This window comes from Seriola dumerili, unplaced genomic scaffold (assembly GCF_002260705.1).
Source record: "Seriola dumerili isolate Sdu_G_001 unplaced genomic scaffold, Sdu_1.0 BDQW01000822.1, whole genome shotgun sequence".
Taxonomy (NCBI): domain Eukaryota; kingdom Metazoa; phylum Chordata; class Actinopteri; order Carangiformes; family Carangidae; genus Seriola; species Seriola dumerili.
In genome coordinates this window covers 1453283-1466257 of record NW_019175077.1, presented here as the reverse complement: position 1 = coordinate 1466257, position 12975 = coordinate 1453283, and the positions used below count along the sequence as shown (strand labels likewise).

At 43.0% G+C, this 12975-nt stretch overlaps 1 protein-coding gene and 1 non-coding gene across 2 annotated transcripts; one reads left to right on the top strand and one right to left on the bottom strand.

The window, feature by feature from the left end:
- Positions 1 to 2344: 2344 nt before the first annotated feature.
- pex2 (peroxisomal biogenesis factor 2) lies at positions 2345 to 9966 on the bottom strand. The gene is made up of 2 exons (XM_022766270.1): positions 9906 to 9966; positions 2345 to 3844 (listed from the first exon to the last, which is right to left on the bottom strand). Exons 1-2 carry the CDS (start codon positions 9907 to 9909, stop codon positions 2853 to 2855), a joined length of 996 nt encoding a protein of 331 aa, XP_022621991.1. The 5' UTR covers positions 9910 to 9966; the 3' UTR covers positions 2345 to 2852.
- Positions 9967 to 10695: 729 nt separating this feature from the next.
- Positions 10696 to 10777, top strand: trnal-uag. The gene has a single exon. It is a non-coding gene; the product is annotated as a tRNA-Leu (tRNA).
- Positions 10778 to 12975: the final 2198 nt, after the last annotated feature.

Genomic DNA, 12975 nt, shown 5'->3' with positions numbered 1-12975 from the left:
CACAAACGAACCTACAATAGGTACAGTAAAGTACCCAGTATTACAGAGCCCAGAGAAGAGCTTTTTACTTTAAAAACTATTTAATCAGGAAAATCAATGCCTCACATCAAAGAAATGGAGATGAGGGACAGGCGGATAAAGAGGCTCATCAAAGAAGGAGATCTAGTTAGGGATTCAACGCCCTAATTCCCTTTCTCTTAAAACCTTCGTCAGAGGGGGCACAGGGCCAATTTGCTCCCTAAATGGCTGCGTGTGAATGTGCAGATTGCTTTGCATAGCCGCTGGGAATCTGGGCTTCTTCCTCTTTTTCTTCTCCACACGGAGCCAGTGAATTAGAAAAGATCCAAAGACAGATAGGCTTAACGGAGCCCTAGCTACCTTCCTTAAGTCCAGAGCCCTGTTCCAACTACCAACTAATTCAATCCATGGCCTAACTCAATTAATAGACTTTAATGCACTGTTTCTTCTTTATCTATTCTCTTTCCTGGGGATTGGGGACGGGAGTTGTCGAGTAATATCTGCAAAAAGGTTTGGATTGTAAGTCTGTCTGAATGTTAAGACAATGACATGTCCCAGTGGCATTAGGGTTGATCATATATGCATCCTTAATCTCAAACATCTCCTTAATCTCGCTTTATGAGACTCACCGTACATTAATGTAATGTAGTGCATAAAATATTGACAACCAGTCTTTCCCGTCTCAGCCTTTATATGCATTGCTCCAGGATTCATTAGTCAAAATGTCCTTGATGTGAGAGAGGAGCTTCGAGTATCCACGTGATGAGCTGTGTTTTTTACATAATGTCAAACCAATCATCATCTTGAAAACTCCACCTCAAGGTGCGCATTTTGTTAAAATCCAAAGAGGGGTTGTTTCAATATTTCTATATGTGCTTTAAACCATACAATTCATCAATCTTGGACTTGCATTACCTCCAAGGACATATATTCTATCACATACACTCTGCAGAACTGCGGAAGTTGTAAAAGAAATAAAGATAGCAACGGTCAGCCCTGCCACTCCAACCACACAGTATTCTTCAGGGCATTCATGCACCTAATGAGGACAAATATTTCATGCTTTATCCTCTCTGCTCAACGGAAACATTAACCCCGTCTGAGTGAAAACGTGTGTATGTCTTTCTGAGCCAGTAGATCTGAGACCAGCTCTCCGCAATAGGCTTTCTATCACGCCTGCAGTTCCGATTGATCGTCTCAGCAATCAGCAATTAAACCCTAGTGATGAGAGCGGGAGAGGGGAGGAAGGGGGAGGGAAGGAGAGGTGGGAGGTAGCCCACCCCCCCCACCCTACCCCACTCCTCTCGTCAGCCCAGGAAAGGCTTCACTCAGCTGGGGTGTGTTTGGCCTGGGGCTGGGCTCACTGGTGGAGGTTAACTCCAGCATAAATAAGCATCTTTGGACTCATTACAGGGATTAGAGAGTAATTCGCCTGCGAGGAAGGAGACGACTGCCAGGGTTTTGGTACAGTTTACTACAGTCTTATAGGGGCGAGGGCCCTAGAGATTACAGAGGGAGAGAGATGGAAAGGCAGCAAAAGAGAGAAAGGCCAAGGGAAAAGAGAGGCTGGCTGTCAAGTCTGTGCGTGTGTGTGTGAGTCAATCCAAGCCCCCGGCTGCCCCCTTGATCTTGAGCATGTTGGGGTGCTGTGAAAATGGATAATGGGAGTTAGAACGACCAGGCCTGTCTAGAGAGAAGTGTGCTGATTGTTATAACTTTCCCTCATCTCTCTCTCCTCCACTTAACTAAATAAACACCCAAGAGGTAGCACTCTATCAATTTTAATGATGTTGAAATACAATTTAGGCACAAAATACACAACAAATGCTAATTTGGCAATGATGAGAGGCATCAGAAATTCCTCCCATTATTTATTCAGCTGACTTTCTGCATTTTTCATCAGAACAAATATTCCCATTTCAACAAACACACACACACACACACACACACACACACACACACACACACACACACACACACACACACACACACAAAGGTTAAATGTTATTTGAAGAAATAATAACAATGATATCACTGCCCACCATCAGAGAGGTCAGAGGTCAGAGGTCAGGGGTCAGGGGTCAGAGGTCAGAGGTCAGGGCGGACAAACCTTGCTCCTGTACTTCTGGTGTCCCAGTCTGAACTTGGCGTAGGGGTCACTCAGGCCGTTGGGGTCCATGGGGATCAGGTTCCGACCTTCGATCAGCGCGATGCTGACGATCCCTCGCCACAGCTGCGACTTCCGATGCAGCTCTGAGAGACGTAATGACTGCTGCTGCTGGTCCACACAGACAGACACACACACACACACACACACACACACACACACACACACACACACACACACACACACACACACACCCAATTTGGAGCATAAATCAACACGTTCACTCATCAAATATATGCTCTGTGTGGTTCTCGGTAGTCTGTCCAGTGCACCAAAGACAAATAGTTCTGTCCAAAGTCCAGCTGGAGAAACAGAAGGGGCAGAGGATTGTCAATATATGCACACATACATTAAACATAGCAGGTCGATGTGTGTTCAGAAAAGACAGACATCATAAAGACTGAAGTCCAGTCATAAACTCACACACGACTACCCTCAAAAAGGAGGGCTGTTGACAACACAGGGACTGTTAAACCCTTTTCTTCATGTTTTCATATCAAAATATGGTAAACTTTATGATAAATTAGCATAATAACATGAGTGGTTAGTCATGAGCCTGTTCACTCTATGTGTATTCAATCTGTACAGCTATAAAATTATAACACATTTTAATTTCAAAAAGTCCATGTAATTTCAAAATAAATACAGTCGTAGCTGCTTCTTCATATCATTGCCTGCCAGTCATCTCCACCTCGATCTTGACTGGCTCAGGTTGTCCTGCTTCTGCACCACATTTGGGACAGGTGAGGCAAGCGTCTGCAATGATGTGGCTTTTGATGCAGTAGTAGCAGAAAACATGTTGGCAACCCACTGTATGAGGCATGGTCGGCCACTCTCCGCACAGCCCGCACTCTTTCCACACCCCGTGCACGTCTCTACCTCCCTCTCCATCAGCACTTCCTCCCCCAAAAACAATCGAATACACTGTCGCCTTCAGTTTCCTTGTATTGATCAGTGGTAACAGGAAGATGAGGAACTCAGCAAAGCCATGCCACAGCAGCTCCCGGTTCATGTACTGGTAGGTTATGTCCCGGACAACATTTGGCTTGGTGAAAACTGCCTGAGCTCCCACAATCCTTTCAGCCAGGACAGGATGGCAACCTTTCCTTAGGAACACAAGGAAGTTGATGAGACTTGCGAGCTGGGCAATACAAGAAATAAGATTCAGGCAACTACGGAGACCCTTTTGGAGCAAACCACTGTCTCTTTCAGACACGGGTCCTCCTGTATTCAAACCCAAGCACAGCAGCAGGCTATGGGAACGCTCTTTGAGCCAGCAGGGGCCTGCGGTGAGCAGGGCCAGACCCAACTTCTGCCTGCGGGACAGAGGTCTGTAACGGGGAGAGGAGGAAAAAGTGTTGTTGTAGTGCAGGCTCAGTAAAGACTGGCCCACTGTGGCGCTGCTAGAAAACAGTGTGAACCTCCACAGGAGCAGCTGGAGCAAAGCCCTCAGCTCAGGCTCCAGAGGAGTGAGAAGGCCAGGGCGGCAGTTCTGGAAACACTGGGAGAACTGGGTCCATACCAGCTGCTCAAGGGCTGAGTCTAGCTCGAGGGCATCCAGCTGGCTGATGCGCAACACCGGGGTCTGCAGCTCATCGCCAGTTTCTGGACCAGAGCGTCCGGCTGTCCCTTTTTGGTTTTCCTCGCTTACCAAACCTGCTGGAAAAATATATAGGGATATATGAGTTAATCATACTTTTCAAGTGACTCAAATTTTGCGGTTTGTATATCATGCACAAAAACATTCAACAACATTGAGATTATTAGTTTGTTACAGGCTGAATTTTTATTTTATTTTTCTAGATGCTGATAAAATAAGAAAAAAAACCTCTTTCTGCTGAAGTGTATACGTGCGCAAAAGAGACAAATGAATACTAGGAATGTTAAATTAAAATATGGGCAACACCATACTTGATCTATAGAAGTTATGAACATGAACAAAATATGGACAGAGGATCATATATTAAAAGGACAGCTCGGTTGCTGGAGGAATGAGGCCCCGGAGGTGAAGCCCATCCTGTTAGGAAGGTTATTTTTTCTTTATACATAGGAACGGAAATCACTTTTCACATGTAAAACCCGTCCTTAATGCAACCTTTGAGCTGCGCAATGCAGAGGAGCAGGGGGTCTTAGACTGCTCTCTCCAGTGTATAAACACACACAACCCAACACACACACACACACACACACACACACACACACACACACACACACACACACACACGCACACGCACACACACACACACACACACACACACACACACACACACACACACACACACACACACACAGAGGAGGCAAAGCCCAGGGGCTCTTGGTGCCTGCTCCCTCTGGAGATAGGGGTGTGTGTACAAATCACATCACTAGGGATTAGGCTAACGGCACAGTCTCTGGTACACCGTAAACATCTGCCAAATGTGGAACAATTTTCTTCCCCCCTAGAGTTGACTCCATATGGGATCTCACCATTGCGACGCCTGGACTATTTTGTGCTGCATACGTTTCCAAACTGCTCACAGTTCCCCCAGTTTTATCTGCCCTTTCCTCAAATGAAACGCTTAAGAAGTGGAAGACTAACTAACGCAAGGAGAGACAGAGCAAGAGGGCCACAGAGAGGCCCTATTTTGACAGTGGCTTGAGTGTCTCGCTGAACAGGATTTGTCACAAGGCTTTAAAAGAGATTTCAGCTTGGTAAATATGGCAGTTTTGACATAAAGAGAGAAAGATGATGGTCACTTTAGACGTTTCTCGAGGAGGTAAAAAAAACATTCTAATATATGATGGCAGTGCTTGGGCTTATTGTGGTGCACAGGACCATCTGTGTATTCATGATGTTTCAATAGAGCCAGGGTACACCGTCCAACTAAGTTAGAATTAGCAAATGAATGAAAAAAGAGTGAATTCACGCTGAAGTAAGCAGGTGTGACAAATTCATTGAGCTGCATTTGAAATGCTGCCATGTTTAGTGACTAGAACCTCGCCTGTGATGGAAGTAGAGTTTGGATTAATAAAAAAAAAGAGAGGTAGTCTGAATGTGTATGCTAACCAATAAACAGGCTCCATTTGTTTAGCTTAATCTGAAAGTTTTTACTTGATGGGAGAAAATGTGCAGATTATGTGCCTTTGTGTGTGTATGTGCCTGTGTGTGTATGTGTTTATGAGTGCATGTGTGTGTGACTATATGTATGTCAAGGGTAGCCTTGATCTATGCAGAGCTCTAATACAGAGCTAAATTAATCTATCAGTCCATAGTTACACACAAACATCGCACACACACACAGCCAGGTGGTGGAAATCCCTGTCACAGCAGCAGCCCTCTCGGGAAAGTAAACCCGGCCGGGTCCAATATTCTTTTCAAAGCCTTTTATCGAGCAGTTTACAAGTTATGAATGAATATGTTTTATTTGGGCAAACACGGTATTGACAGCCACCTATCAATAGTAATGTGACTATTGTCAAGGGTCTGTCAATATTAATGTAATTATGATGTAGAGGGATCAGAGGGATGCCGGAGTCGGGGGCCAAGTAACATCTCCTGCCCACTGCCATATCAATAGCTGGGATTGCTATTGACAGCTTCCCTTCAGACTTGCAGCACTTGGCAAATATATAACAAGCAGACACTTCAGTCAATGCTGGGCTGCCTATAAAAATTAAGCATTTGAATTTACAGGGCTTTTACCGCGGACAGCTGGAAATCCATGTTTCTTATGTAATAGTCAAAAGTCACAGTCAGTGCAAGTGTTTACAGAGTACTGACATGGTGTGTGTTAGAGGACAGACAGTACAGCATTTGCACACAAAACGTATACAGATACAGAGATACAAACTGACAGACGCCTTCTCTGATGTATACACACACACACACACACACACACACACACACACACACACACACACTCACACACACACCCACTTGATATATTGATAATTCTCTCCCGGGTCAGACAACAAACTGACCCACAGACAAAATGTCCTCTCTTGCCGAATTGGCAACTGAAAACTAAAAGCAGGTTAGAGGAGTTCACTGAAAATCAACAGAAAAATCACCTGAAAAGTCTGGGGTCTTGCGTTTCTATCGGAGCTGTATAAAATAGTTTAAAAACATTTTCCTTGGAATATTAAAGGGTATTTTGATTCAGGCAAGATGAGAGTTTTTTTCCTCCCCTTGTTCCTTTAGCCTGTGCATCTTGTTCAGACAAAGATAATACTCTGACTCAAGGCTGACTGCCATAGCTTACAGACTACAACAACAACAACAACAACAACAACAACAACAACAACAACAACAACAACATCCATTCTAACTGGAAACACACAGTTACATCGCTTCAAGGCAAATGGGTGCCATGACCAGTGTGAGGAAGGAGAGACGAGGCAACAAAAGTCTACAGAGCATCAGACTGAAGCCTTGCAGCTGTACCGGGTCCTCTGAAAACTAGAAAACGGACTGTAATGACAACTACTCAACAGAAAGACAGATCGACAAAGAGACGGAAAAAGAAGACCAACACGTCAGACAACACGTCATGAAACCCCCAGCTGGGAGCTCTGAGCTACTGTCTACTGATACAGTGAAGAAAAGAAACTGGGGGCAAAGATAGCTGAGGAGAAAAAATGCGGGAAGGGAAAAAACAGATAAGCACAAACCTCTCCCTAGGAGCTGACCTTCATACTGACGGTCACAATAAAGGAGGAGGGAACATTCCCGAAGCATACATGTCTCAGCTATACTGAGGTGCGGGCATCCAGGGAATAGCCTATAGACAGAGGAAGGCTGCACTTTCTTCTTGACCTTGGCTTTGGTATCTAGGGATGGTATGAGGGTGTTTAGGGCAGGGGACTAAAGACTGGGGGATTCTAGGAAGGTGGAGTGTCTCTAGGGGATTGCATTTTGCTTTTTCTGCAACAGACAAATGCTCTGAAGCCACTCACAAAGCTACTGAAAGTTGGCAGTTGGAAACTGTGTGGCCAAAAGTCTCGATTTAGCTCCTGGCATGGTGTAGTGCTCAAATTCCTAAGCACTTATCTATGGTTGTTAGCATGATATATTCGCTGAAATAATGCATAAACGTTCACTTGGGTTTCTATGATGCTTGTAGTGAGAAATAGGCGATGTACTGGCAAAGCATGCTGGATTACAACTTTACATTTTCTTCTCTTGCTCATGTAAATTAATTTGTGTAAAAGCTGCGGTGGATAAAACCTATTTCTCAGAGCAGTCCAGTCTCATTTTTTTCTCTCTCCCGCCCCCTCACTTTATTGCCCTTCTTTCGCCTGGAACGAGCGCGAGCCTATTAGCCAAGGCCTGCTAATGTCCTCACCATGAAAACGGATGAGAATGTCAGATTTAGAACTTTTAAGACAGTGATGTCATACAGCAGACCACAGGCATTACAGGGACGCTAAGATTACCCAGGCGGTAACCAGACTAATTGTTATGAGTCTGTTTCATGAAAAATGAATGTGTGCAAATGCACAGAGGGGTCTTCAGGCTGTGTGTGTGTATGTGTGTCACACACTAATGCTTTATCAAGGCTCTCTTCTCTCTCTAATCACCCAAGACTCCTCCGAGCCATGGGGTAAGGGCCAAGTTAATGCCTGAACAAAAAAAAAAAAAAATACACATCAGTTAGAACACCACATCTGACACACAAAAATCTGCTCTGCTTAATCTGGTTTGCTCAGAAGGTAAATTATTTAAGAGAATTAATTGATTTCGTGAGTACGAAGGTTGAGTATGCTAAGGCTGTATGAGTAATAAGTACAGGGGTTTGCAAAAAACAACTTAAAAAGTCATGAAACATTTAGAGGCCAGAGAGGCACAATGAACGTGGAAGAAAAAGCGGAACTAATAAATGAGAGAACTGAAGTTGTGTCTTTCTTAGGAGTCAATGAGAAAGTACTGGGGCCTCACCTCATGCAAATAAAATGTGTTATCCTGAGGAATATTTGATCAGCACATTTCTTCGCTTCTCTTTATGCATGAATAACATAGTGTTAATAAAAGAGGAAACATTTTGCCTGCTTTTTTAATCTGTGTAGCAATTAAATTGTGTGTAGAAGTGGAAAATTCTAAACTGAGTGGGAGCTGTTTCTTTGTCCCCTATAAAATCTATGAGAATATGCAGGATGAGAGATTCAAGCAGCTGCTAGAACAGATAAAACCTGCTGATACTAGTTTTAGGAATTCCTCTTTGATATGTATCTGTGAATCAATTTGGAGAATTGGACTGCTGCAAAATTATAGCCCTAATGACATTTTGACATGTTATACTTTCATCTCAATTTGGAAGTTTAATGCATTGATTTCCTGCAAAAATAAGAAAATAATGTGCCTTCTGGCAATGTACAGCTAGTGCAATGCAAATATGGAAAAAATACTGTGATGCTTAAGAGATAACTGAATATGATGTAGACTTTATCAAAATTAATTTTGCATACTGGATGCTAAGAAAATATCATACATTGCTTCTTCGTAATAACAGTTTTATATCTGCCAGTTCCTATCAGTATATTACCATATGTAAAACTGGCAAGTAAAAAACAAAAAAGAAAAAAGAAAACAACAACAAAAAAAACAACAAAATAGACAAAAAGAAGAGAAAAATTACGATTTGATGACACATTATCCATTAAAATGCATTATAATTGCTGATTACAGCTTCTAAAATGTGAAGATTAGATTGCTTTTCTGTTTCTTATCATTTTAAATTGAATACCTTTGGCATTGTTGGTATGAAAAATAGAACCCTTAATTGTACCCTGGGGTGGAATTCTTTCCAAGTTTGCAGATAACCCCACTGCCTTTATCACTTGTCTTCATCTGGAAACTGTATAAAATGACCTTATGACCCCAGAGTGACATCACAGCCCAATCTAACTTCAGTGACTCCCTTAAAAACACACTCATTACACTAAGTGTTTCGTTCCAGAGACACATGACTACACTTCACTCTCATGCAATCAGATGGTCTACATTCTCTTCATAATGCATTGTCTCTTAATTTTTTAGCTTGTGCCCATCAGTCTTTAACAAAAACAAAACCCAAATCTGCTCCATTTTGATAATAAGGCAAGAGCATTATGAGATAATCATAGTGGGGATTAGGTTTTGGCAGAGTGTGTGAAAGCAGTGAAGTCAAAGCCACTGGAAAAGAGAGATATAACCAAGAGGCAGATAAGAGTACAGGAGTGATGATTGGGATGAGAGAAATGAAGTGAGTTCTCACTTGAAAATCAATAAGATCAACTTTGCCTTGAATCTCAGTGTGGAAAGTTTTGATCTCTGGCACTGATTATTTAGGGGAATAATGGAATTATGTGCAGAGCAGTGGATACATACTCTTGAAGGAATACACAGCCACAAGGTTACCATCCAAAGTTGCAGTTGGCAAATATATCTGGACAAACTCACATTGAATACTAATTCACAGTTGTTGGTCGTTTGAACCATATGCACAATACACATCGATATACATCAGTAATGGAGTTGATTTTAAATGCAAACACAAGGAAAAAAGGAGCATATAGCGCTTTAAAAACACAACACTGACAGTACTCAGAAACACGGAGGTGATAAGGAAGGACCACAAAGACTTTACACCGTTTAAACGAAGCAGACATGCCGCATTTGAGCTTCCAGTGGAAACACGAGGGTATTCAAGAAAATAGTGTAGACATTAATGTTTTTTAAGCAACATAACGAATATATATTTACCCATTTCTTTTCAGGTGAGGGGTGAAGTCAGTGCAACCCAGTCTTCCCTGATACGAAAACAAACAGTATTTCCGGGTTGCAAAAATTCATCCCGCCTCTTAAAGAAAACTCACCAATGGTGTGCAGATACGTCACGATTACAAATCCCGTGGTCAAAATTAGCCAATCGGATCTTCCAGCGCCAAAGCAGCGGCAAACTGCAGGGGTAAGCGTCTGGAAGTAATGTATTCACAACCTCCGTTGTAGTAACAACACATAGCGACCGAGTTATCGGTGAAGCCACGGTAATTCACATGAAGTAACACAGATAACGTCTTACATGCACTCAAAATGCCAGGCATTGACTTTCTGCGGGTTGGTCTTCAGTGGTCTAATCATGTAAACTACAGGGCTGTTCAAAAGTTTAACCACAGTGGAGAACCGTGATAATGAGTGTTACTTAGCGTTTGTTAGCTTTCTCAAATTCAGCGGTTTGTTTCATAAACAACACGGGTAATGGTGAAAACTTGCTTAAGAATGAGCCAAAAGACAACAACACCAGAGCCAGGGAAAAACTCGAAGCTGTCGGGACAGGGAAGGGATACTTTGAACCTACCATCTCCCTCAGGAGAAGTACAGCTGAAAGTTGCCATCCAAAGTCCTGAAACTGAGACAACCAACGTGAAACAGCTTCTAAACGAATTCATAGGACTTTACGAACAGAGGTTGAGATGGCTGGAACTAGACCCCACTGTGACCCGGGAGGAGCTGCTTCAGGTGAGGAAAGATTCTTTACATAACACATTAACACGGTAGCGTGGCCGAGCGGTCTAAGGCGCTGGATTTAGGCTCCAGTCTCTCTGGAGGCGTGGGTTCGAATCCCACCGCTGCCATTATAGCTAATTATGACTTGAAAGTGTGATAAGTTACCTCAGGCAGGGTGAAACATCAGCTTAACCCTGTGTCACATGTTTGTTAGTTCATTGTAACCATGAAGCATCCCGGGACGCTTCTCCTGATGTATGTTCACATCAGTGTTTCCCTTACATATGCTTTGCTTGGGCCAGGGCAGGTAAAATCACTTGCTTTCACCATAGGTAAGTTTTACATTAGAGCGCCTTATTTTACTCTTTTCAAAGGAACAAATTTTTGGCCACACACCTGTTTGACTTTGGACAAGAGGCTTCTCTTCATGCAGCCACGTGAGGCGTTCAGAGAACAGAATAAATAGCCTGTGTTGTACTCCCTCCCCTCCCCCTGCAACTTCCAGGGCTGAAAAATTAAGCCAACATGGAAGTGCCAAAAACAGTTCCTCGAATGGCCACTTGAGGCGGCCCCAAAAGTGAGTAAATCCCCATACACTCACACTAAAATGTCCAACTTTACAGCATGTTTACAGCCTAGAACAAAGAACGGTTTGGGTCTCTAGCTAATTTCCCCCTTCATGACCAAGGCACATGGGGTGAATTTTTATACAAGTCACCTGTTTAAATTTTGTTAAGGCTTAAAGTTAAGCATAATTGAGGATGTGGTTGCTTGGGTGACCAGTGGATGCTGTCACATTTGGCTAGTTACTCGGTGTCTAGCCATTACCTCAGCTAATTCAAGTCACTTAACGTGACATCTCGGCTATGTATGAGGTGTTGGAGCCTTTTGGAGGATTTTTCATGCAAACATCGGACAAATAATATGGCTTATTGTGTGGTTAATTGACTAGCTAACGTGAGGAAGTCTGTGCTCCTGTTTTTTGAGGTGAGTGAAATTCTAGTGATATTTGATTTATATGTTTGCTCTAATTAGCATGTGTTGGTGTCTACGCTCACCATGCTTGGCTCGTTACTGTAGCTTGTTAAGTAGCTAATTAGCAAGCAAATTAATTAGCCTTGGGTTAGCCTTTGAGCAAAACGCCCAGCTGTGCTAATGATGCTAATGGGAGCATATGCTTGCCACAGTTATTAAACTAGCATGCACCGAAGTCTCGGAGTCAGGCACTGCTAAGATGGTGACAGGGGAGCAGCTCAATCTAAGCTTCAAAACTGCTCTTCAGAAACCTATAGGTGATGTCACAGAAGCTACTCCCATCTTTGCATACAGTCTATGGTCTCTGAATCCATATTGGCCATGTGCTGCGCTACCCACCAGGACAAGAAAATTCTCATCCTGTCAGAAACATTGCACTTTTGTTGGGTCTGCTTCAGCTAATTCAGGTCACTGAAAGGACAGTGTCTGATCAGACATGATCAAATAAAGATACTGTATCTTGTAAATCACACCGTTGCTCATTTTACTGGGGAAACATCAGCCTACTCAGGAGGACCCTGGACCCTGGATTGTATTCATGGGTCCAGTCGGGTTTTTTAAAAAAAGCGTTATTGAGGACAGCATTTAGAACCAAAGTCTTTACAGGATGTGTAGTCTTCTGCCGACATCTATTGTCATTAGGTTAACATCCATCCAATACAAATCAAAGAGCATCCTGTCCACTGTGACTCCGGCATCAGAAGATGACCTCTGTCCTGTCAGACAAATGACAGTAGGAAGCACAGGGGTGCTTTCATAAAGCCGCAGCACTTGTAACAGGTGGCAAATTGCATTATGTTTCCATCTAAGCGGCAGAGATCAGGAACATAGATCCACACTCATATTTAAAAAAGAGAGGTTTCTAATCATCAGGATTGTGATGTGACATCATTTAGGTACAGAATGTAGCCTGTGTGAGCTGAGCTTTGCATCAAAGCAAGTGTAACAAGGTTTCAGAGATGGGTTTCAGTTAGCCGGCCCCAGTTGAGGGCCTGCTTAACAAGGTTATGTGTTTAGAACCCAGGAGCTCCCAAGTCCGAAGGTTGATGTGGGCAGTTAATCATAAAGCTTGTCCATTGAAAACACAATGCCCATTCATCCATGAACCCACTCTACGTTTATGATGTTTCCATGTTAAAACACTTGAACAACCTCCCAATTAAAGAATTCATATAAACATTTTTTTTCTTCTGCCTGGGTGCAGTCACCATTAATAGGAATTCCTCTTTGTTCCAAAGCTGCAAAACATGAAACCAACATGCCATTGAGTTTTATATAATGGCAACATTTT